The 26353-nt window shown below is 43.5% G+C and overlaps 1 protein-coding gene across 1 annotated transcript; it reads right to left on the reverse strand.

Moving 5' to 3' along the window:
* Window positions 1-8196: 8196 nt before the first annotated feature.
* On the reverse strand, window positions 8197-24706 carry LOC308311694 (uncharacterized protein; the record flags this gene model as incomplete). The annotated part of the gene is made up of 10 exons (XM_080758482.1): window positions 8197-9033; window positions 13340-13401; window positions 16521-16679; window positions 16923-17096; window positions 17877-18050; window positions 19160-19333; window positions 20208-20331; window positions 20452-22029; window positions 23548-23618; window positions 24513-24706. 10 exons carry the CDS (start codon window positions 24704-24706, stop codon window positions 8483-8485), a joined length of 3261 nt encoding a protein of 1086 aa, XP_080614608.1. The 3' UTR covers window positions 8197-8482.
* Between the last annotated feature and the right edge of the window lie 1647 nt (window positions 24707-26353).

Here is a 26353-nt window from a genome sequence, read left to right on the forward strand (position 1 = left end):
TAGATAGATACTTTATTTATGTGTCATGCACAGAGAACAGGTCCACTGGTTACCCTCCTACTGCAGAGAACAGGTCCACTGGTTACCCTCCTACTGCAGAGAACAGGTCCACTGGTTACCCTCCTACTGCAGAGAACAGGTCCACTGGTTAGCCTCCTAAGAGGCCCTCATCTATGGAACTCCCTATAGATGCTTCACTTAAATCCTCATTATCCTTAGGCCAATATTAAAAAAACATCTAAAGAAATATCTTATTTCTTCCTCTCTGTAGATTAAATGTTTTACTTTGATGCGTTATATTTTCTTTTGTGTGTTTGTTGTTGTATTGTTTATTTCCGTTTTTTGTGCAGTCTGTGTTTTTATTTCTTTACTGCACAGCTGCCCCCCTTTGCCAACTTGAAGACCTTTTTACTGTTCTTTATGAACTTTTAATCTGTTTAAACCAATGACCTCTTCCTACAGGAAAGGATTCCAAATAGGCCAGCTGGCTTCTCCCCTTCCTTGCATTGTATTTCTGTTCTTTGATATGTTATTGTCTACTTTTTTGTACTACATGCTAAATAAATAAACCTAAACCTAAACCTAAAGTGAGACTTGGCAGCCCTGGGTAAAGGCTAGTTAGAATAAAGGTACAGTAAGGTACAGTACAGCCCTGGGTAAAGGCTAGTTAGAATAAAGGTACAGTAAGGTACAGTACAGCCCTGGGTAAAGGCTAGTTAGAATAAAGGTACAGTAAAGGGTACAGTACAGCCCTGGGTAAGGGCTAGTTAGAATAAAGGTACAGTAAGGTACAGTACAGCCCTGGGTAAAGGCTGGTTAGAATAAAGGTAGAGTAAGGTACAGTACAGCCCTGGGTATAGGCTAGTTAGAATAAAGGTACAGTAAGGTACAGTAAGGTACAGTACAGCCCTGGGTAAAGGCTAGTTAGAATAAAGGTACAGTAAGGTACAGTACAGCCCTGGGTAAGGGCTGGTTAGAATAAAGGTACAGTAAGGTACAGTACAGCCCTGGGTAAGGGCTAGTTAGAATAAAGCATAGTTAGTTTATACCCTCAATAACAATACATCGTGTGGTGGAAGAATTGATTTATTTATTAACAGTTTACAGAATTACAGAATTACATTTCAAGCACAAACTCAATACAAAGACTGTTAACTGTGAGTGGACGAGCCAATTAAGCATTACACTTGTTTACAACAGGGTCCACCATGTTCAATTCATCAAAACATTTAGAGACGTACAAATAGACACTTCTATGTAGTTAAAGAACAGAACAGGAATTCATTATAAAGGAGGTAAAAAGGGAAAAGAAACATATGCAGTGAGGGGAAGAGGGGGGGGGGAATTAAACAACTTCAGTGCACTGTGCCTACACATGTTGCGACCACAATGCAAGGAATAAATGCATTCGCCATGTATCCGAAGGAAGTCTGATCCAATCACTTTTAGATTTCTCCAGTTTAATCCTGAGTTTAAGTTTTATTGTGTTCAAGATCTGATTTTAGGCATGTTTAAGCCTCCAGGAAAATCCGTGTTGAGGTTCTTAATCCAATGTTTTTCATTAAAACGTCTTTGTCCTAAAACTGTCCAGTTGGGATTGTGTTGAAGTCCAGCGCATTTTAGAGCTTCAATGCCGTGAGCCATGAAATGTTGCACAAATCTTGTGGTTGTCTTTTTGGCATTGTTAATATTGTATCTGTGTTGTCCCAGCCTTGTAGCTATTGTTTTACCCGTTTCTCCGACATATTGTAAACCACATTTTTCACATGTGATTAAATAAATGCAGTTGCTGGTTCTGGCTGTTATTTGTCACAGGGTCCACCATGTTCAATTCATCAACACATTTAGAGACGTACAAATAGACACTTCTATATAGTCAAAGAACAGAACAGGAATTAATCATAAAGGAGGTAAAAAGGGAAAAGAAACATATACAGTGAGGGGAAGAGGGGGGGGATTCAGATTTTACGGGGGCCAGTTTTACTTCAGTAAAAGTACCAATAATCCAATTTAGAACTACTTCGTTATGAGTAAAAGTACGGAATTGAAAATATCCTTGAGTAAAAGTACAAAAGTATCGACATCAAAATGTACTTAAAGTACTGAAAGTAAAAGTATTCATATTGCAGAATGTCCCACTTCACAATTCCAAAATGTCTATTGAAAATATAGCAGATCTACAAGCTCACAATGTGTCGCGTTGCAACGCTTTGTGAGCCAGGGGGTCCCTGGTACAACACATGTTCAGATGGGGGTCCCTGGAACAACACATGTTCAGATGGTGGTCCCTGGTACAACACATGTTCAGATGGGGGTCCCTGGTACAACACATGTTCAGATGGGGGTCCCTGGTACAACACATGTTCAGATGGGGGTCCCACATGTTCAGATGGGGGTCCCTGGTACAACACATGTGCAGATGGGGGTCCCTGGTACAACACATGTTCAGATGGGGGTCCCTGGTACAACACATGTTCAGATGGGGGTCCCTGGTACAACAAATGTTCAGATGGGGGTCCCTGGTACAACACATCAAATCAAATCAAATCAAACTTTATTTATACAGCGCATTTACATCGACCAAGGTCGAACCAAAGCGCTTCACATTTGCAAAGCATAATTATAAAATACAAACACAAGCAAACAGAAAAGGGATAAAATAAAGCAATAAATTCAAAGAGAGAGCAAAAAGTAAAATTGAATTGGCAGTCCATAGGAACATAGCTCGTCGGCAGACTTAAATTAAATTGAATTAAAAGCGATAGAGTAAAAATGAGTCTTTAATAAGGATTTAAAAACCGTCAAAGACCGAGCAGCGCGAACATGGAGCGGCAGGGCGTTCCAGAGGTTGGGACCGGCCACGGCGAACGCGCGATCTCCTCTGGTCCTAAATGTTGTGTCAGGCACAATCAGGAGAGACAGATTGGCCGATCTCAGGGCTCTTGCTGGTACATAGGGAGTGATCAATTCAGCTAAATATGGAGGGGACAGGTCATTTTGGGCTTTAAAAACAAACACTAAAATCTTAAAATCAATTCTAAAGCGGACAGGGAGCCAGTGGAGGGAGGCGAGGACTGGGGTGATATGGTGCCGCCTATTTGTATTAGTGAGGAGGCGAGCGGCGGCATTCTGGACGAGCTGAAGACGCCTAATAGCCGACTGATCGATGCCTGCACATAGAGCATTGCAGTAATCCAGTCGAGAGGAAATAAAGGCATGGATGACTCTCTCGAGATCAGAACGGGGCAGATAGGCCTTTGCCCTAGCAAGAAGCCTGAGTTGGAAAAAGCAAGCCTTTACGACGGAACTAATATGTTTATCAAATTTTAGATTATTGTCAAAGGTGACACCAAGGCTCTTAATTGAAGAATGGATATTATCACTGAGGGGACCGAGGGGGGTGATGGATGAGCTGGGGTTGTGGTTGAAAATGATAACTTCAGTCTTGCTTTCATTCAGAGTAAGAAAGTTTGTGTTCATCCAAGATTTGATATCCGAGAGGCACTCCGACAACGGCTGAGCGGGGTCGGTGCTGGTCATATTTAGAGGCAAGTAGAGCTGAATGTCATCTGCATAAAGATGAAATGATAAATTGTGTTTTTTGATGAGTGAGCCTAGTGGGAGTATATAGAGCAGAAAGAGGATGGGACCAAGGATGGAGCCCTGAGGGACGCCACAGGTTAGAGGGGCCACACTGGAGTTAAAATCACCTAGTCTAACTTTAAAACAACGATCGGTGAGGTAGGACCTGAACCATAAAAGAGCGGTGCCAGAGATGCCCACATGGTGCTCCAATCTGGACAGCAGGATCCGATGATCGACTGTATCAAATGCGGCTGTCAGGTCAAGGAGCACCAGCGCTACAGGGGAGCCTGTATCAGTGGTTAGACGTATGTCATTTAGGACTCTTAAGAGTGCGGTTTCAGTACTATGACCGGATCTGAAGCCGGATTGAAATATGTCATGAATGCCATGAGGTAGACTGCTGGAGGTAGACTACCTTTTCCAGGGCCTTTGAGAGAAACGGCAGTTGTGAGATTGGCCTAAAATTGGAAAGGGAGGAGGGGTCTAAGTTTGCCTTTTTGAGGAGAGGCTGCACCACGGCTTGTTTGAAAGCAGCCGGGACTGAGCCAGTGCTGAGGCAGGTATTAAAAAGCAGCAAAATACTCGGACCAGCAGTGTCAAAAACATCCTTGAGGAGACTGGAAGGAATGCAATCAGAGGGACTATTAGTAGGGCGCAGGTGCGAGATGACATCAGAGAGTTGGACTAGAGATACAGGGTCAAATTGACTGAGGGTGGCAATGGGAGGGGATAGAGGGGGGGGAGTAAAGGCTGTAGGGGTGTGAGCTGACCTGAGGGTGGAGATTTTAGTAGTGAAGAAGGTGAGGAAATCTTCACAAAGGGCGAGTGAAGGCACAACAGGAGAGGGCTCACGGGGGTTGATGATAGAGTTGAGAACATTGAAGAGAACCTGGGGTTTATGGCTATTTTTGGAGACTAAGGCAGAGATATAGTTGGTCTTAGCCAATTTGACTCCGATCTGGTAGTCAAGGAGACAACCACGTAGGATTTCAACCGAGATCTGAAGTCTATCCTTCTTCCATTTTCTCTCAGCACGCCGGCAGGCGCATCTGAGAGAGCGAGTGGAGCTATTGAGCCAGGGCTCTGAAAGTGCTTTGGTGCTTTTCATCTTTAATTTAAAAGGAGCAACAGAATCCAAAATTGAGGAGCATTTGGCATCAAAGAGGCGAAATAGTTCCTCAGCGCTATGAGTGCTGTCAGAAGGGTAGGGAAGGGAATTGTTAAAAGTGAGGGAAAACTGGGAGGCCGTTGTAGAAGTTATAACACGCTGACGGCGAGCAGGGGCATGAGGTTTGAGTGGTAAGCAGGGGACAGAGACCGAAAATAAAATAGGGAAGTGGTCTGAAATCCTGATTGAAGAGCAGATGTCACTGACAGTGATGGATAGTCCATGGGATATGATCAGGTCTAAAGTATGGCCCAAATCATGAGTTGGGCCGGCCACTGACTGAATTAGGTTAAAAGAGTCTAAAAGGTTAAAAAAGTCCTTGACTAGTGGCTTAGACGGGCAGCATGCATGCACATTCAGATCGCCCGAGATTAAAACATAGTCATATTTAATCATAATTATAGATAGGAAATTGCCAAAGTCCTGAATAAAAGCTGCGTTAAATTGTGGGGGGCGGTAGATCACTGCACAAAATACAGGAGAGGACAGATTGAGCTGAAATTGTTGGAGTTCAAAACTAGGGTAGCTAGTGGTACCTAGGATCAGTTGACAGTGTAAGTTGGACTTAAACACTGAAGCTAGACCCCCACCAGGGCCGGTAGTACGAGGGGAACTGAAAAAAGTGCAGTCAGCAGGGAGAAGTTCGGAAAATGCTGTGCAATCACCGGGGTCAAGCCAGGTTTCTGTTAGAAACATAAGGTCCAGATTATGAGAGGTAAAAAAGTCTTTCATAATAAAAGTTTTATTTCTGAGAGAATGGATGTTTAATAAAACGATATTGAGGGTTGTACTGGTGCTTGGAGAGGACACAGGCGTGGCACGGCACAAATAACGCAGGTGGGCCTGTTCAACACCGCGTCTAGAGTAATGGTAGGGTGCAGATGGCGAGTTATAGTGTCTATTACTGATTATAATTGAGATAGGGAATGGCATGTTAAGGCTGGGAATATGAGCGCTGTTCCACCAGGGGGCGGTAGTCGGTCTGGGGGGAGCTTGTTGACTTTCACAAGGCAAGGGGGAAGGGGGGGGCATTGATAGAGAACATGAGTAGGCAGTGGAATAAGCATGTCCCAAAGGGAGATGCTCATGATTATTGCAATTATTATTAGTACAATTAGTGCATGAAGCGGCAGGATCCATATGGTTAGGGGTAGGGGTTAGAGAAGGAAGTAGAACAGTTGGGTCGAGCCGCGCATTATATCAATGATTAAAAGCAATGTGTTTAATATAATTGTCCCGCAGTAATCTACTGCCATCGCTGTTTAAGTGCACACCATCGTTCCTGTACAGGCTATGGATGCGCCAAAAGTAGTCGAAGTTGGAGATGAAATCATATCCTAAAGCAGCACAGAAACCATGCAGCCAGAGATGAAAGCTGTAAAGTCGGCTAAACTGTTCGACTTTATTGGAGAGTGTTGGGATTGGGCCTGATACTATACAGCGTTTACCCAGGCTTTCTACTGTAGCACATAGCAGTTCTAAGTCAGTGCGCATTTTGGTGGAACGGCCACCAGCTCTGACGTCATTAGTAGCCACATGTGTGATGATAATAGAGGCGGTGGGGTAAAGATTAATAACAGCTGGGACAAGCGCGATCATATCAACTATCTTACCCCCGGAGAGACAAAAAGTGACGGCGCGTGGTAGAATTGTATGCCTAACTAAAGAGTCTCCAAGGATGATTATGTCAGGGTTGTTGTTGTGTTTGTTATTGTTGTAGCACGCAAGTTTCTTGGAGTAGCGGGCTAGCACGCTAGCATGTATAGCATTTGACCCAGAGGGGCCAGCAGCACGATCATCGGGACTGGAGGTGGATAATATGGTATTATCGATTGAAGGGAGTTCTACCGATGTAGCAGCAGCATGGAGGAGTGCAACAGTTTCTCCAATACGTGGAAAATTATGTGTGTCCGGTGAAGTGGCGGCCACAGGTTGCATGGAGGAGAGACGGGGGCGCTTTACCTCTGGTGAAGCCGTTTGCGACACGGGAGAAACGGTAGGAAGAGCGGAGCTAGCTGGGCGCTTTCTACCGCCCGAGCGCTCGGGAGCTGGCGTGGAGTTTCCTCGGCCAGGGGCCGCTCGCTGAGCCAGAGGAGGCAACGGTGAGAGGATTGACTCTTGGGGGGCTTTTGCCAGAGGGGAGGAAAAGTTGGAGTTTGGGAAAGTAGAGTCCAGACTTGCGTCAAATAGGGGAAGCGACGCTTTTAAGCCTTTTATGAGGCGGCCTTGCTTCACTACCATTGCCCAGGAGAGTGAAGGTTCCAGCACAGGGGCAGGCGGGACAGTAGCCACGGCGGCGGATGAAGACTGCAGAGCGCCTCCAGTTTCAACGCTAGCCAGCCGGGAACACAGCGCGGTCTTCCTTAGGAGTAGTCCCTCAATTTGATGCTCGATTGAGCGAAGCTCACCCTCGAGCGCCGCAATCTCCGTTTGAGGTGCCATTGGATCTGTTAAAAAAGAGAAGACCACAACCAGCGACCGGAACAAAAGAAAGAAGCAGGGACAGAGCAGTGATGAACGGCTGTAGGACAGATGGATAGCCGGGAGCGGGACTTACACACACGGGCTCTTTTCAGAGCCCGCAGCGTTGAGACGGCGTACAACAGTAGCGTCTAATCTGGAGAATACAGGAGCGAGTCTTACCATCGAGGACCCCAGAGGGGTCCGCTGCGGGTGAATCGTCTCTGGTAAGTTTTCTAGTCGGCGTTGGTTTCCATTGTAGAAAAAGTTTGTAGCCTAGCACTGGCAGGTCACTCTGCTAACAAACTAGTCGACCGATGATTAAAAAATGTAATATAAACTTTAAAATGTAAGTCCGGTAGTCATGATTCAGGGCGAGTGAGGTTTAAAAGGAAAGTTAATCGTGTTTAAAACGAGTGAAGAAGTTGTCAGATTTGACAGCTCCCCCGAAGAAGCATCACACGTCTGACAGCCAGGTTGCCAGGTTGTGGAAAGACACCGGTTGACGTGTCGGGTCAAGCTCCACAGTTCAGATGGGGGTCCCTGGTACAACACATGTTCAGATGGGGGTCCCTGGTACAACACATGTCCAGATGGGGGTCCCTGGTACAACACATGTTCAGATGGGGGTCCCACATGTTCAGATGGGGGTCCCTGGTACAAGTAAATATGAATTTGAGGGTTTGAGAACCACTGCTGTTAGGGTCCATTTGGACACCTAGTGTGGTCTGGGGACACCCAGGGGTCTTTGAGGGGGTTCCAGGGGTCTTTGAGGGGGTTCCAGGGGTCTTTGAAGGGGTTCCAGGGGTCTTTGAGGGGGTTCCAGGGGTCTTTGAAGGGGTTCCAGGGGTCTTTGAGGGGGTTCCAGGGGTCCTTGAGGGGGTTCCAGGGGTCCTTGAGGGTGTTACAGGGGTCCTTGAGGGGGTCTACAAGCTGTGAGCGGCACAGCTCTCTCTCTGTGTGTGTGTGTGTGTGTGTGTGTGTGTGTGTGTGTGCGTGCGCGTGTGTGTGCGTACCACGGAATGCAATGATTTGATTGGCTGAACACGGAATGTAATGATTTGATTGGCTGACGTCGTCATCATTGGCATGTATGATGACAGTCAAGAGCACCGCTCACTTCACACAGGTGTGATTCTTTGAATAATAATGAACATTGTATCAAAAACATATCTGGTCTTATCTGTCTGTCTCTCGTCATCATCGTCATGATGATGATGTCACATGTGGAGTAACCATGGCGACCTGATGTGACGTCGCATAGAGACTCTATCTCTGCTCACACAGAAACGCTGAGGCGCCTCTGTCCAACCAGAACCCAACACATAGCGGTTCAGTGGACGTGGTCTGGAAGGTGTGCAGGCGGGTCAGAGTGTCCTCTGAGGACACCTCATAGAAGGACAGAGTCCCAGCGGGACGGTCCACATACAGTGCTACCCTGTAGACCCCGTTGGAGCGTCCAGAGGGACAGACAGGGAGGCCAGTCCACTTCCCATTGTGGCGGACAGAGTAATCGTGACGACGACACCGCAGAGTCCAGGACATGACACTGTATCCAAGCCGACAGTCATCACCATCTCCTTTCCTGCTGATTCTTCTGTCAGTCCCTGCTATATGAACCTCTCCACTGCACTCTACCTCAGAGTAGCAGCGTTCGCTCACACTCTCTGCAGTCAGAATCTGATTCCAGACATCAAACCTCTCTGTATGATCAGGATACGGATGACTCTGTCCCTTCACCCGTGTGACCTTCCTGTTGTCCTCAGACAGAGTGAGGTCACAGTGTGCTGTGTTTGGGTCCAGAGTGAGACGCTGGGAATCTGATGAGAAAACAACACAGTAAACATTAAATACATTATTCACTGACTGACACACGCACACACACACACACACACACACACACACGAAGATGTGCACAGTCACACGCACTCACACGAAGATGTGCACAGGCACACGCACGTACACACACACATGCACGTTGTGGCGTCTCACCACGGTACCACCAGACTAATGGGCGCCAAACACAGACGGACGTGTCATAGATGAGTCATTCCACGAAACCGGTACGATTTGCAGTCCCTCTGACCTTTTCAGCTGTATTTTATCGATTGAGTCACCAAAATCTATTTTTAAAAGCTTTTATCATCAATTGAAATGTTCCCTTTAATATTGTGTAACAATTATGTGGATTATATTTTCAAATCAGAAATTATCTTGCTTTCTTTCAGTAGACACCCCCTATTTTGTCCATTTTTTCATGTCCCCAATGGCCTTCAATGAAAGTGGACTTGAGATATGACTATTAAAAATGTACAAAAATCAATAAATTATGCCATTCACATATACATCTATCTGTGCTTTATTGCTGGCCATGTTTATTTTTTCAATAAATAGATTATTAATAATTAAAATAGCATTAAAAAGCTCTGTCCCCCAGTCACACTCAACCCCGTTACACAAGTCATTCCCCCCTCCATAAAATGTTTGGACTGGCCCTTTAGTGACATCACCAACCAGGAAGTGACATCTACAAGTCTTCTGAACAACATGGTACAGAGACAGGTAACTTCCCACATTCTTTTACAATGTTTTATAGTAATTTAAAATCTCATAGCGTGGTCGTAAAACATAACCAGCTCAACTCCGTTACATGAAATAAAGATAGAAAACAATTATTTGTGAAAATTATCTTTGTTATTTCATCAATATATCTGATTTCTTAATATCATGCATACCAAGTGGTCTCCTCTGAATCACCACAAGTAGAGTAGTGGCCATTTTGAGTGAAAAATCACAACTCCGTCACACTCAACCCCGTTATGATTTTCATAATAACGGGGTTGAGGGATTGTGACGGGGTTGTGATTTTAACACTGGTTGTGAAGTTATCATATTATTTAAATGAATTATAATATTCCATCAACATCCTTGTACTACATGCATATTATATACTTGATAATGTCTATGCTAAAGGTGGGTTTGCTGTTATTTCTTTACACAGTCATACATACATAGTGTATAAGAATTGGAAAGGATTTCTATTCTCAATATATATCTCAAAGTTTCTGCCTATATAAATCTTCTCAAAGTATATTTGATTTAATTATGCTATAAATATTTACAGACATGTATACATATGAGTCCAAGATGGCACAAAAAACAGCTGCAGAAAGGCAGAGGGAGTACCGTGCCAGACTAAAAGCTGATCCTGCAAAGAGAGAGCAATATCTGCAGAGAGAACGACAAAGATGGAAAAACAATGTAGAGTCTGGGAAAAGAAAATGAATCAATGACTTAAGTCCAAGAGAACAGCGGCACAAGTGTAAATCCTGGAGAGCCGCATTCAACAGAAGCAAAGAGAGGAGAGAAGCACTGAAGAACCTAACCACTCCTCCATCAAGTCCAGAAGATGCCCCTCCACAAGGTCCAGAAGATGCCCCTCCTCCACAAAGTCCAGAAAATGCCACTCTACATACAGGGGTGTTGTATGTGGGTGGAAAACCAGAGCCTGTGTGCTTCAGCACCATCTCCCCCTGCAGACATAAAAGCCCTCCAGCAATATGGCAACACCTCAATCCAGTGCTGGATTATCTTCAGGCCACACATCCACATGTTTCTGTGCTGCACTTTTTAAGTGATGGCCCCTGTACTCAGTACAAACAACGGGGAAACTTCTTCCTTTTCAGCACAGAATTGTACAGAAGAGGGTTCATGGCTGGCTCTTGGAATTTTTTCGAAGATAGTCATGGCAAAGGAGCACCAGATGGTGTCGGGGGAGCCTTAAAACGATCAGCTGACATGATGGTGGCGAAGGGCCGTGATATCCCGGATGCAGAAGCGCTGTATAAGTTCTTGACTGAGGCAAACACAACAGTGAAACTGTTCTTTGTGAAGGGTGAGGATGTTGAGGATGCAATGGAGAAAATGCCAAAGAAAATACCAGCATTGCCAGGCACAATGAGAATCCACCAAGTGATTACACTGGCTCCAGGAGAACTGCTACATCGTGATGTCAGCTTCTTTTGCACAACACAGAAGCAGTTTAACTGCAACTGCTTCAAGACCCAACGTTTTAGTTTCGGCCAGATGGTAACTGCTGTGACTGTGCCACAGCCAGCCAGTGAAGAGAATCCACAGCCTGAAAAGGAAATCCAGTGGGAAAGTGCAGAGCATGATGGAGGCCTGTATCCAGGCATCATCCTTGGCACTGAAGAAAGTCATGTCCAAGTAAAATGTATGCATCGTGCTGGGATTAACCGATTCTTCTGGCCGAATCGGGATGATGTCCTCTGGTACCTGTTCGACGATTCCACCCCCACAGCCCGTGACAAAGCGTCACGTAGAGATCTTGAAAGCGGTGTTGGACAGACTGAATTCACAATGAATGACTCAAAACATGAGGCACACACACACACACACACACACACACAGACACAGAACAAAGACACATATTCATTGTTGGCGTTATTTGTGTTCTTAACTTGTCAGTGTTAATAGAAGTCAGTTCAATGAAATTGTCTATTGTTCTTAAATGGTTCCTAATAATGATATAATAATTATTGTTGAATTTGAGATTTTAAAATGACTAAAGCTGTATTTGTCTCTTCAGTACTGTTTACCACCTTCAACCCCGTTACCCTAGTCTCAACCCTGTCACGCATATGTTTTTTGTGATTATTTCTTAAAATGTTATGAAAATGTAATTAATGGTTATTGAACTATGTCAGAAATGTTTAGAGCAATCATAAAAATACATTTTTTTGTTTGAAGTCAGATGCTATAGTCGATTTTGTATCCATTTTTGAGAAAAAAAAGTAGGTCCCCATCAAAAAATTGGCACATTCAGGCTGTAGTGTAGCAAAAGTGGGAAAATGTATGTACTTTTTATATTTCTATTTTTTTATTAGTGTGAGGGCCATTTGATGAATAGAAAAATGTTTGTTAAATTTTAAATAGAGTTCACAATCATATTCAAACAGCTTCCAGAGTGTCCATAACGGGGTTGAGAAAATATATTGCTGTATCATATAATAATGACCAATAATAATAGGCATTTAATGCCTGAGATGGGAAAATATATTTTTCTGTAAGTTAAATGTGTACTTAATGTCATGGGGTATTCAGAAAAGTAAAACATTTGGGTCATTTCCAAAAAAAAAAAAAGTCCAAATCGTACCGGTTTCGTGGAATGACTCAGATCCTGCACGTACACACACACACACACATGAAGATGTGCACAGGCGTGCGCACATACACACACACACACACGCAAAAATGTGCACAGGCACGTACACACAGACATGAAGATGTGCACACACGCTCGTACACACACACACACACACATGAAGATGTGCACAGGCACACGCACGTACATGCACATACACACACACACACACACACACGCACAAATATGTGCACGGACGCACGCACGTACACGCTCACACACACACACACACACACACACACACAAAGATGTGCATGGACACATGCACATACACACACACACACACACACGAAGATGTGCACAGGCACGTACAATCGTACACACACATATATGCACGTACACACACACACACACGAAGATGTGCACAAGCACATGCATGTACACACACACACACACACTAAGATGTGCACAGGCACACGCACGTACACACACATGAAGACGTGCACAGGTGCGCGCACACACACACACACACACACACACACACGCCTTAACCCTTCATCGACCGGTGTCTCTCAGGGCTCTGTACTACTGGTTCTCAACCTGTGGATTGGGACCCCAATATTATTATGGGGGGTCCCCAGTTCAGATATAATTATTGTGGGGGGTCCCCAGTTCAGATATGACTATTGTGGGGGGTCCCCAGTTCAGATATGATTATTGTGGGGGGTCCCCAGTTCAGATATGACTATTGTGGGGGGTCCCCAGTTCAGATATGATTATTGTGGGGGGTCCCCAGTTCAGATATGACTATTGTGGGGGGTCCCCAGTTCAGATATGATTATTGTGGGGGGTCCCCAGTTCAGGTATGATTATTGTGGGGGGTCCCCAGTTCAGATATAATTATAGACAGACAGACAGACAGACAGACAGACAGACAGACAGACAGACAGACAGACACTCACATGTTGAAAGGAGTCGAGGATTAATCCAGTGATCTATCCAGTGTTCTCCTCCATGATTCACACTGTAGGAAGAAATGATAAAACATTTCTATTACCATTGAATGATACAGAGAGTATGAACATGCATCACTTCATTAAGACTCTTCAGCTCACATTCACCATTAAACATTTATTGAATAAAGCAGTGGTTCTCAACCAGTGGTCCGGGGACCACGAGTGGTCCTTAACCCATTTAGACCCGAGATCAGATTCTAAAAATGTCTTCTACATCCTGACAGTTTTCTGAAAAAGCCATGTTTCTATGTCAGTCGTTCTTTGATTTTTCAAAAATAGCAGACCTACAAGTTCGTAGCGCGCCACTCGGTGGCGCGCTACGAGCTTGAAGATCTGCTATTTTTCAATAGCTAAAGCATAGCATGACGCTAACACCAAAAGGGGTTCACCTATTCTGGGCGGGAACCCCTTTTGGTGTTTTAAGCATTATGTTATACTTTAGCTATTGAAAAATAGCAGATCTACGAGCTACGAGCATAAAAATCATGAAAATGTGGTGCAAATATTTGAATATATAGTCTTTCAGAGCGAACGTTTTTAACTCAAATCTTTGCTTCAGTGGCCAATTTCATATAATTTTTTGGGTACTTGATATGAAATAGTTTGAGCACCACTGATATACTGTAGAAATATAGGTTTTTCAGAAAACTGTCATGAGTTACAAGACATTTTCTTAATTTCGACGTCAGGCCTAAATGGGTTAAGGGGGCTCCAGGTGGTCCAATCCAATCCACTTTATTTATAATGCACATTTGTATACAACAAGGTTGAAACAAAGTGCTGTACACAAAGAAATACTAAAATATCAAAGAAAAAACAACAACAACAACAGTACATAAACAGGGCAACATAAGGACACAATGCAGTGGAAGCAGCAACTCTTAATCAGTATGTTCAAATGCCAAGGAGTACAAGTGAGTTTTCAGACAAGGACTGAGAAGCTCTGACATGAGGTGGAAGTTCATTCCACAGTGTAGACGCTACAACGGGAAATGACCCATTCCCCCCCCCCCCCGGCGGGATTTCAGCTTTGATTTAGGGATCTTGAGAAGTGACTGGTCAGTCGACCTCAGGGCCCTTGTCGATACTTTGGGAGCTACAAGTTCCGATGTATAGACTGGTGCCAACTAAATGATGGAGAGTTGGTAACAAAGTGGACCCTTACAGATCTTTAACTCTTGAGACCCTCCCGGGTGAATCTGGTTTCATTTTATGCTCTCAAGAGTTAAATTACTGTTAAACATCTGCATTAAGAACATCTGTCAAGAACCCACAGAATGATCTGTATTTGGCTGCGGACCCCCATCTGAAAATATGTTGTTTTAGGGATACCACAGAAGCAAAGATTTGAGTGAAAATGTGGCACTCAGTGCCGCGCTATGAGCTTGTAGATCTGCTATTTTTCAATAGGTAAAGTATAACAATGCTTAAAACTCCAACAGGGATACTTTTAATTGGTTTCATATTTGTAAAGCCCACACACAGTGTTCAATAGCACTAATTTATTGCCGAAAAAACAGATAGGTTTGCATACAACATACTAAAATATGTACACCCAAAACTGCTGAGTCAATCTAAGGTCGCCTTCATACCAGAAAGCTTTACTGCGATTAAAACCAATCCTGATGCTTCGTCGGAAAGTGCGTTTCGTTTGGCAGGTGTGAAGCTTCATTCGAATCCTAATCAAAGAACCGCATTCTACTCATTCTAAAAAACGGGGTTTCTCTTCGCTTCCAATCGCACTTGATTTCGATTCGGTGCAGGTGGGAATGCAATCACATCAAATAAAGGAAATGAAGCAGACAATGTGGCGGATGAATGAGGAGTAAAGTTGGAGACGGAGAAGGGATATTTTACGCAGCGAGATGTCCCGTTACCGTCTGTCTGTCTGTCTGTCTGTCTGTCTGTCTGTCTGTCTGTCTGTCTGTCTGTCTGTCTGTCTGTCTGTCTGTCTGTCTGTCAACATGGAGGGCTGTCACTGTGTGCGGGGATCCAAGTGCTGTAGACTTTCTTCATCTTGTTTAAATGTAAATACTGCAAAATGAAACACATGCTTAAGCATGATCTATAAACTGTATAGCTAACATGGCATGTGCAGAGTAGCATACTAATTTAATATGATGATCGGATAGCCTAATCTATAAGAGTACAGAATGTAAACTAATTAAGGATAATTTTGCGCCATCTCCATGTGCCTCGGCCATGTGCCCGCAAAAGAACAGTCAGTTTGTGGCACGCGTGCACGCGTGCACACGCACGCACGCACGAACGCACGGACACACAGTTAGTCCATTCGCAGCGACTCTACCAGGGTTATTTAATCCATTAATAAAATGTGCCCAGCGATTTATAAACACGGAGCACTTTTACCGACGGACCGGATGTTGCTGTAGCAGCTAAATGTAGCCAAAACAATCTAAACATGATTCTATCGCGACTAGCGACTGGACAGTGGGGGCCCGTCTAACACATAATCTTTTCTTAGAATTAAACGGAATGATTTAGATCGCGAGTTAGAGTATGTTGCGCAACATAGAGGATTGCGCAACAAGCGCTCCTAGGCTGTAGAGCGATGCGACCGGTTTTGAGATCATTAATCTCTGTCGTTTTTATCAATCTCCGTCTCAAGCACCAGACCGTACTAAGTACCAGGACGGAGATCTCCGCCCTGGGCCCCCAACCTGTTAATAATGAGCTGCTCTGCCTCTCTGACAACTAGCAGCTCAGCTACGCAGCTCTGCGCAGCCTGCCTCGGCTGCCTGCCTGCTTGTTGCACCGACTGCTTTAGTGCTGGTTGCACCGACTGCTTTAGTGCTGGTTGCACCGACTGCTTTAGTGCTGGTTGCACCGACTGCTTTAGCTGTAGTGCTGCTGACTGATTGGAGCAGAGTGGATTCAGAGGCGGGGCTACTTGGCCAGTAGAAAACAGCAACATGTGTTTCAGACTCTCAACCTCTCTTTCAAACTTCACCGGGCATTGCGTAAATCTCACGTTAATTAAATTAATGCCGTTAAAAGGAATTTGTGTTGACGCACGATTAACATGTTAACTTTGACAGCCTGAGAAAAAATAAAATAAAAACGTATTTTTAACCAAGATGGATGGACACAGTCCAAGTCGACTCACTTGACAGTCTCCAGTCCAGCAGAGAGCAGTGTCTGCTCAGCATCTACACCTGGGTGGTTACGGCTGAGGTCCACATGCTTCAGATGGGAGGAGGGGTTGAGGGCTACAGCTGAAGCCAGAGAAGAACAGCCTTTCTCTGTGATCGCACAGCCTGACAACCTGCAGAGATATCCACACTTTAACAAACTGCTGTTGATGCTCCAGTACAGAGAAAACTCTATTTACCTCAGAGTCTGCAGTACAGATCCACACAGAATAAAACTCTATTTACCTCAGAGTCTGCAGTACAGATCCACACAGAATAAAACTCTATTTACCTCAGAGTCTGCAGTACAGATCCACACAGAATAAAACTCTATTTACCTCAGAGTCTGCAGTACAGATCCACACAGAATAATTTACCTCAGAGTCTGCAGGTGACAATGTGGACTCTTCACTCCGGCACATAGAAGCTCAATTCCAGAGTCCTGCAGGTTGTTCAAAGTCAGGTCTAATTCTCTCAAATGGGAAGGATTGGAGGCGAGAGCCGAGGCCAGAACTTCACAGCTTCTCTCCGACAACCAGCAGTTCTTCAGACTAGAGAGAGAGAGAGAGAGAGAGAGAGAGAGAGAGAGAGAGAGAGAGAGAGAGAGAGAGAGAGAGAGAGAGAGAGAGAGAGAGAGAGAGAGAGATTTTAAGACGAATAAAATACATATTCCTGCCATACAATTTCCGTTGGCTCATGCAGCATAAGTTTTCCACATAAAACCTTCTCTCCCACTGGGTTTTTAGATATGGATCCAAAGTTCATGTTTAGAATGTTTTGTGCATTTTGATCAAACTGTCGGGGGCTGACTGACATCTAGTTACGTCCCTGATACCAATTAAGAATTAACATTGATATGAATATCATTAAAAACTAGGGGATGACACTCTGACAGAACACATTCAACCACTCATAGTGTCATCAGAGGTGTTTAGTGTTTTAATCCATTCTGACCTGAGATCAGATTCTAAAAATGTCTTCTATATCCTGACAGTTTTCTGAAAAAGCTATGTTTCTATGTCAGTGGTTCGATTTTTCAAAACTAGCAGACCTACAAGTGCATAGCGTGCCATTATGAGTGCGCGCTATGAGCTTGTAGATTTTTCAATAGTTAAAGAATAACATAATGCTAACACCAAAAGGGGTTCCCGCCCAAAATGGGTTAAATGTAGTATCTCAGCATAAAGACACTGTATCTTATCAATATTAAGGTCAGTGTGAGTTACCATGATATCAAACCTTATCTACACTTCAAATAAAGTACCACCTCCAGAATAACTGCATTATAATCACTTACTATAACAGAATATAACCAAATAAATTAATCTGACCTGAGAATCTCCAGACAACAGTTTGGGCTCTTCAGTGCGGCACAGATGAGATCCACTCCGGAATCCTTCAAGACGTTTCCACTCAAGTCCAGTTCCCTCAAATGGGACGGATTGGAGCTGAGAGCTGAAGCCACAACTTCAATGTGTTCCTTCTGGAGGTCACAGTCAGCAAGTCTGTAATTACAGATTGAATGTAAAATCAGAGATGATCAAAACAGAACAGACCACGTTCACTGTCAAAGAGGTTCCCTGTGAAGCTGTCTGAAATGTGTGTGTTTGGATACTTTTCTGGCTAATATATAAGCAAATAAGAGGCATATTGCATTTATATGTACTCATACTTTTCCACTGTTTTCATTTGATTGGAATACAAACAATAAATAATGAAAATCACAACTCGCTGCTGTTGCTCCACTCTGACAGTGAAGTGAAGAAATGTTCTGTCAACAGATGAACAGCCTGTACGACCGCATGACATTTGTTAAATATTTTGGTTTGCTTAACAAAGTCCTCTGTGAACGTTAAGCAGACCTAATGCAACAATGCAAACATTTGGTCCTTGATCCAGACCTTGTAAGCAAACGTTAGGTGTGAAAGGCACCTAAAAGATCTTCAATCTAGTTCTTCAGACATTAGCAGGATGTCAATAAGAACAGAGAAGTGGAAGATAGATGGAAATCGTGGAACTTACATTTAAATGTATTAAGTAACGTGTAAACGTAATGACCAAGCTCATTGTTTAAAAGACCATCCTCTGTACACCCCTTCACTAATGGTACGGTCCATTTCTCATTTGGTATAGTCTGTTTTCATTGTAGAATAACTAATGAGGACACTGGTAAATAGTACACACACACACACACACACACACACACACACACACACACACACACACACACACACACACACACGTTTTGTGCATTTTGATCAAACTGTTGGGGGCTGACTAACGTCTAGTTACGCCCCTGATACTCAACACCAATTAAGAATTAACATTAATATAAATATCATTCAAAACTAGGGGATGACACTCTGACAGAACACATTCAACCACTCATAGTGTCATCAGAGGTGTTTAGTGTTTTACATGTAGTATCTCAGCATAAAGACTACATACATTAGTCACTGTATCTTATCAATATTAAGGTCAGTGTGAGTTACCATGATATCAAACCTTATCCACACTTCAAATAAAGTACCACCTCCATAATAACTGCATTATAATCACTTACTATAACAGAACGTAAAAAAATAAAAAAATAAAAAAGGTAAATTAATCTGACCTGAGAATCTCCAGACAACAGTTTGGGCTCTTCAGTGCAGCACAGATGAGATCCACTCCGGAATCCTTCAAGTCGTTTCCACTCAAGTCCAGTTCCCTCAAATGGGATGGATTGGAGCTGAGAGCTGAAGCCACAACTTCAATGTGTTCCTTCTTGAGGGCACAGCCAGCAAGTCTGTAATTACAGATTAAATGTAAAATCAGAGATGATCAAAACAGAACAGACCACGTTCACTGTCAAAGAGGTTCCCTGTGGAGCTGTCTGAAATGTGTGTGTGTTTGGATACTTTTCTGTCTAAGCAAATAAGAGGCATATTGAATTTATATGTACTCATACCTTTCCACTGTTTATTTGATTGGAATACAAACATTAAATAATGAAAATAACAACTCGCTGCTGTTGCTCCACTCTGACAGTGAAGTGAAGAAATGTTCTGTCAGCAGATGAACAGCCTGTACGACCGCATGACATTTGTTAAATATTTGCTTAACAAAGTCCTCTGTGAACGCTAAGCAGACCTAATGCAACAATGCAAACATTTGGTCCTTGATCCAGACCTTGTAAGCAAACGTTAGGTGTGAAAGGCACCTAAAAGATCTTCAATCTAGTTATTCAGACAATAGCAGGATGTCAATAAGAACAGAGAAGTGGAAGATAGATGGAAATCGTGGAACTTACATTTAAATGTATTAAGTAACGTGTGAACGTAATGACCAAGCTCATTGTTTAAAAGACCATCCTCTGTACACCCCTTCACTAATGGTACGGTCCATTTCTCATTTGGCATAGTCTGTTTTCATTGTAGAATAACTAATGAGGACACTGGTAAATAACACACATACACACACACACACACACACACACACACACACACACACACACACACACACAATGAATGAACCATTCATTCATAAATGTGAAGTGAGTCTCACTGAACTGAAATAATGTTCTCATGTGTCACAATGACAATGTGTACATGTGTTTATTTTTATTTTGAATGAATGAATGAAAGCTGCTCTAACATGATTATATTCTTATGACTACTAACCTGGCCGTTTTGCAGTTCCTCACAGCTGGGACCAGTCTCCGTCGCCCTGCATTGTCTGCGTTGTATTTCTGCACGTCGAACTCCTCCAGGACCTCCTCTGACATCTGCAGCATGGAGGCCAGAGCTGAACACTGAGGCACAGAGAGTTTCTTCCCTGATCTGCTCTCTGACTCCAGGTACTGTTGGATCCCCCGACTGACTGACGGGTCCTTCATCTCCATCAGACAGTGGAAGATGTTGATACATCTGTCAGGAGAGGCATAATAATCATCCATCTCCTTCAGGTTGTTGATGACTCTCTGGATCTCCTCTGGATGGTTCTCTGTCTGACCCAGCAGACCTCCTAACAGACTCTCTCTCTGGTTGGACTGCAGTGAGAGACCATGAAGGAAGCGGACAAAGAGGTCCAGTTGTCCACTCTCACTCTTCAGGGTTTTCTTCATAACAGCCTTGAGGAAGTCAGACAGGGAACTGTCACCATCATCTTCCAGGAATGTCTTCAGGACCTCCGTGTTCTTCTGTGTGAAACAGTGGAACAGGTAGACTGCAGCCAGAAACTCCTGGATGCTCAGATGAACGAAGCAGTAGACAGTTTTCTTGAAGAAAAAGCCGTCTTCTTTGAAGAAGGTTGTGCAAAAGCCAGAGAAGTCCTTGATCACATCAAGACCACACGCTTTCAGGTCTTTCTCATCGAAAATTATTCGTCCTTTGTCCAGTTGGTCAAACGCCAGCTTTCCCAGCTTCAGAAGAACATCTCCTGCATCCTTTATGAGCTTCTCTTTGTCTTCATTGTTTAGTGAAGGATCCTTCATCTTCTCCCGCAGTGTCTCACCCATCAGGAAGTGGCAGAACAGCTCAACCAGGGTTTTGGGCAGCTCTGTCATCCCCATGTTCTGCACAACGGTAGCAAGGATCCAACAGAAGACTGGCATTTCACACATGGTGTGGAGCATCTTTGATTTCTGGATGTGTGAGAAGATTGAGCTGGCCTGGTTCTCATCACTGATGATCTTCATGAAGAAGTCCTTCTTCTGGTCATCATCAATGAAGCCTCGTACTTCTGTCATCCTGTTAACAAACACCTTAGGAATCTGTTTGACTGCTGCAGGTCGTGAGGTTATCCAGATGCGAGCAGAGGGGAGCAGCTCTCCCTTGATGAGGTTTACAAGCAGATGTTCCACTGGGTACGAATCCATCACATTCATGAGGCCAAAATCTGTTTTGAAATCGAACTGGAAATTTTCTTCATCATATCCATCCATAACAATCATGACTTTGAAGGGGCTCTTGTTGTAGCTTACTGACTTCTGCAACACCTTGAAGATGTCATTAAGAACTTCTTCCTCAATGAATCTGGTTTCCTTGATGCAGTGGTGAATTAGCTGTGCCAAAGTAAACTTTTGTCCCTTGAGCAGATTTAACTGGCGGAACTTGAGCGGGAACACGAGGTGTGGACCTTGGCCGAAACGTTTCTTGGCCCAGTCAGACAGATACTTTAGTACGAGGAACGTTTTGCCAATTCCTGCACAGCCAGTGGTCAGTGCTGATCTTATGTCTCTTCCAGAAGGGTCTTCGTGAATTTCTTCAGGTTGGATTTGTGTTCCATGTCCTGGCTTCTTCATCTCCATCTGTCTGACCTCATGGTGGCTGTGGATTTCTGTGTCTTTGATGTCTAGATTGTGGAGCGGGATGAAGACCGTTTCAACCTCAACCTCAGACTCTGTGCCCAATTTGACAAAAGTACTGCAGCTACTGCTCATGTTGTCCTTAAGCTGGTCTTCATAGTAAGTAATGGGAAGCCCTGATGTTTCCACCAACGGACCTGAGAGAGAGAGAGAGAGAGAGTATGTGTACCTGTGCATAGAGTGTTTGCTATGGGTCAGAGGGTGTTGGTGCTGCTGAGGAACACACCTTGACCATACATTCACGCCATCCTCCGCCCTCCACGCCGATCTACCTGAGCCTACTTATACCCGCCCCAGACAACCCAGCATCCTCTATGCTTTTCGTATCCCGCCACCATCCCCATCACCACCACAGGACCAGCAGCATCTCCACTCTCCTCCATCTCTCCTCACCTCCTCCCTTCCTCACAGTTCCCACGAGGGGATCACGCCTCCACGTGTACCGCGGGCTGACCGCCACACGACCCCCTCCCTAAAGACTCCAGGGTCGGCGACCCCCCCGGAACCCACGCCCCGCTCCCCCCACTCTCCTCCTCATCATGTCATTCATTCATTCAATAAAACCTTTAAACCTTCCACAATGGTGTGTTCATTCCAACTAGTGAATAGAACATTTTCCACTCCAGTCATTGTCATTGTGGACTATAGTTATGACAATATAGAGATGACAACTCACTGGACTCTGAGACCCTGCTGTCAACAATCAATCAATGTTTATGTGTCACTACCATAGACTGTAAAAACATATGGACAAAGCGTTCTCCGGGTCTGATATGGACGTAAGATGAAGCCTCTCAGTCCTTGAATTGTAAATCGCCATCTTTCCAGATCCGTTTGGGCCCAGCTGGCCATTGGCTGGCCCAGACAACGAGGCGGGACTTCCCCCTTCTTCTTCGTTGGTTTTTATTTTGACTCGAACGGGGGGTGGCTCCCGATCATAGACTGTAACAGTAGCCACGCCCCTCAGAACATACTCGACTTTATGGTCATTTTTTAAATAAATGGGACCATAAAGAAATATTATGACATGAGAAATGAGACTTTAAACTAGTGACTGGAAGCAGAAGGTATTCATGACCATGTTTATTAAGGTAATACAGTGAAGTCTCTATGGAGATATGGGGTTTTTTGGGCCCAATGACAGCGCCACAACAGGCCATTATATGAACTTTCAGGAAGTCCCGATTTCCTTAGTGGCTTCACAAAATATCTGTCTGACTGCCTCCCTGGTCACTACTCACAAGATGGAAGAAGAGGACATTCCAAAAGTGCTTGGTTTAAATATTTTATATGTCTTTGTAAATCTAATTTCTTATTATGATCAACTTTCCCTCACAAACGTTACGCCTCCTGTCCCCTACTAATCTTATGTCGTCACATAGCTGTATAGAAGTGTTGTCATTATTTGTCCCAGGACCCAACGGCAACGGATAAGCACTCATGTTGGGCTTGTTCTACCCACAGAAGTACTCATGTTGGGCTTGTTCTACCCACAGATAAGCACTCATGTTGGGCTTGCTGCCTCACTGGCCTGGAGCCGAGTTAAGACTTGCGACTGCAGACCTAGTAGCCACCGACGCCATCTCAGTTTCACTATGAATATTGTAAAAACGGTCGGGCAGTTACAGTATAGGTAATACTAACAAACATCACACCATCCTGGCTGCTCTTTGGGTTGTTCCTAAGGGCAGTTACAGTGACCTCTCCCGGCCGCTTCAGGACTTCTCTGTATTCACACCTCAAAACAACCTGTTCAACCTGTTCATGCTACTAACACTGCCCGTACTGCTGTTTACTTCTGAGCCCTGTTTCAAATCACTGTACTGTACTAGTCTCAATATGCTTGTCCAAGAAGAGTTGGGGGATGGGGGAGTGGGTGGGAGAGAATGAGCAAGCAAACTGTATCTGTACATGTCTGTATTGTCTATTGTCCACTGTCTATTTGTGTAACTGCACTGTACTGTATGTAATGTTTTTCCCTGTATACGGGACCCCCTCTAAAATGAAATGCTGCATCTCAAGGGACTATTCAATAAATATTTCTAATCAATAAATTCTGACAATAAAATTCTGACAGACAAAGTAATACTAAAAACATCACACCATCCTGGCTGCTCTTTGGGTTGGCTGATCAGGCTTTTACTGTCCAGGCACCGAGGCTGAGGAGAGCAGTGCCCTCTTTACATCACAATTTATCTATTTAACTTAACAGCACTCACCTGATGTTTCTGAAGTGTCCACACCTCTCCTATAAGACAAATAGAATATATATATATATATATATATATATATATATATATATATATATATATATATATAATATATAAGACCCAATATACTGTAAATAAATAGTAGCATTTTATCTTCAGCATTAGTGAGGAGCATTACCTCATAGATCACCTCATACAATGTTAGCACCACAGTGAACATAAAATGAACTATGAAAGTTCTGGGTAAACATTCATTAGAGTGTGGACCTCTTTGATAGAAAGATAATTCAATAATATAGATAATTCAATAATAGAAATAGAAATAGAAATTTCCGTTACACATGTTCGTTAGAATGTGCACCTTTCACTTTAAAAACAAAAACAAACTATTGTGAATGAGAGTTACTTACAGCTCATCAAGGAGAGGCTTCTGATGTTCTTCTAGACCTTTGTAGAAAAGGTCTTTGGCTTTTCTGGTGTTCAGGGGTCCGTTCAGGAGTTCCCTCATCATCTCCTGAGTGGTGGACTTAGACCTCACATTATTGTAGCCCTCTCTGGTGATCACGCCGTTCTGAAGGAGCAGATCCAGGATGGGATCGACCATGGTCACTTTCTGAATGAGCTTTGACCAGTGTTGCTCGACAAAATGTTTCTCTGAAGATGAGGGGAATGAAAATGGAGTTGTTGCCGATACTCTGTTGCCAAGCACATTTAAACATGCTACTGTACGTTTTACAATGCTAATACTTCCCATCTCTGTGTTAATGGCATATATTAGCAAGTATTTGTATGCACCTGTCACCGTTTGAGACCGGGTGAAGCGGCTAAACGGTGTGAAATATTGGTAGTTTCAGCTCACCTTTAGCTTTAGAGACTCCTCCACTTGTTGACGTGGAACTTGACATTGTTGGGTCAGTGCCTGTAGCTTCATGCTGGTCTGATGTCACAGCTACTGTTGAGTTAGAAAAGAAAACAGAATTGTATAAGAAACCTGCTGTTTAACAGTGTTGAATAGCTCTATATTGTGACAGTAATCATTGCTATAGAGTGTGTGTTTAGTAACAGGGTTAAATAGCTCTATATTGTGACAGTAATCATTTCTATAGTCTATAGAGTGTGTTTAGTAACAGTGTTAAATAGCTCAATATTGTGACAGTAATCATTGCTATAGTGTGTTCAGTAACGGTGTTAAATAGCTCTATATTGTGACAGTAATCATTGCTATAGAGTGTGTTCAGTAACAGTGTTAAATAGCTCTATATTGTGACAGTAATCATTGCTATAGTGTGTTCAGTAACGGTGTTAAATAACTCTATATTGTGACAGTAATCATTGCTTTAGAGAACAACATGGCACATTGCAATGTGTTGTGAGCTTGTAAATCTGCTATTTGTGGATAATGTTCTCCTCAGAATAGGGAAGCTGGGGTTCAAATGGTTAATCAGTTTATTGAAGACATCTATGCATAGTTTCAGCTCACCTTCAGCTTTAGAGACTCCTCCACTTGCTGACGTTGAACTTGACATTGTTGGGTCAGCGCCTGTAGCTTCATGCTGGTCTGATGTCACAGCTACTGTTGAGTTAGAAAAGACAACAGAATTGTATAAGAAACCTGCTGTTTAACAGTGTTAAATAGCTCTATATTGTGACAGTAATCATTGCTATAGAGTGTGTTCAGTAACAGTGTTAAATAGCTCTATATTGTGACAGTAATCATTTCTATAGTGTGTGTTCAGTAACAGTGTTAAATAGCTCTATAGTGTGACAGTAATCATTGCTATAGAGTGTGTTCACTAACAGTGTTAAATAGCTCTATATTGTGACAGTAATCATTGCTATAGTGTGTTCACCTTCAGCTTTAGAGACTCCTCCACTTGCTGAAGTTGAACTTGACATTGTTGGGTCAGCGCCTGTAGCTTCATGGTGGTCTGATGTCACAGCTACTGTTGAGTTAGAAAAGAAAATAATTAATTAATTAAACAGAATTGTATAAGAAACCTGCTGTTTAACAGTGTTAACCCATTTTGGGCGGGAACCCCTTTTGGTGTTAGCACTATGTCATGCTTTAGCTATTTAAAAATAGCAGATCTACAAGCTCATAGCGCGCCACCGAGTGGCGCGCTACGAGCTTGTAGGTCTGCTATTTGTGGATAATGTTCTCCTCAGAATAGGGAAGCTGGGGTTCAAGTGGTTAATCAGTTTATTGAAGACATCTATTCATAGTTTCAGCTCACCTTCAGCTTTAGAGACT

The sequence above is a fragment of the Protomyctophum bolini genome (genome assembly GCF_963924005.1).
Source record: "Protomyctophum bolini genome assembly, chromosome: 24".
Classification (NCBI taxonomy): Eukaryota; Metazoa; Chordata; class Actinopteri; order Myctophiformes; family Myctophidae; genus Protomyctophum; species Protomyctophum bolini.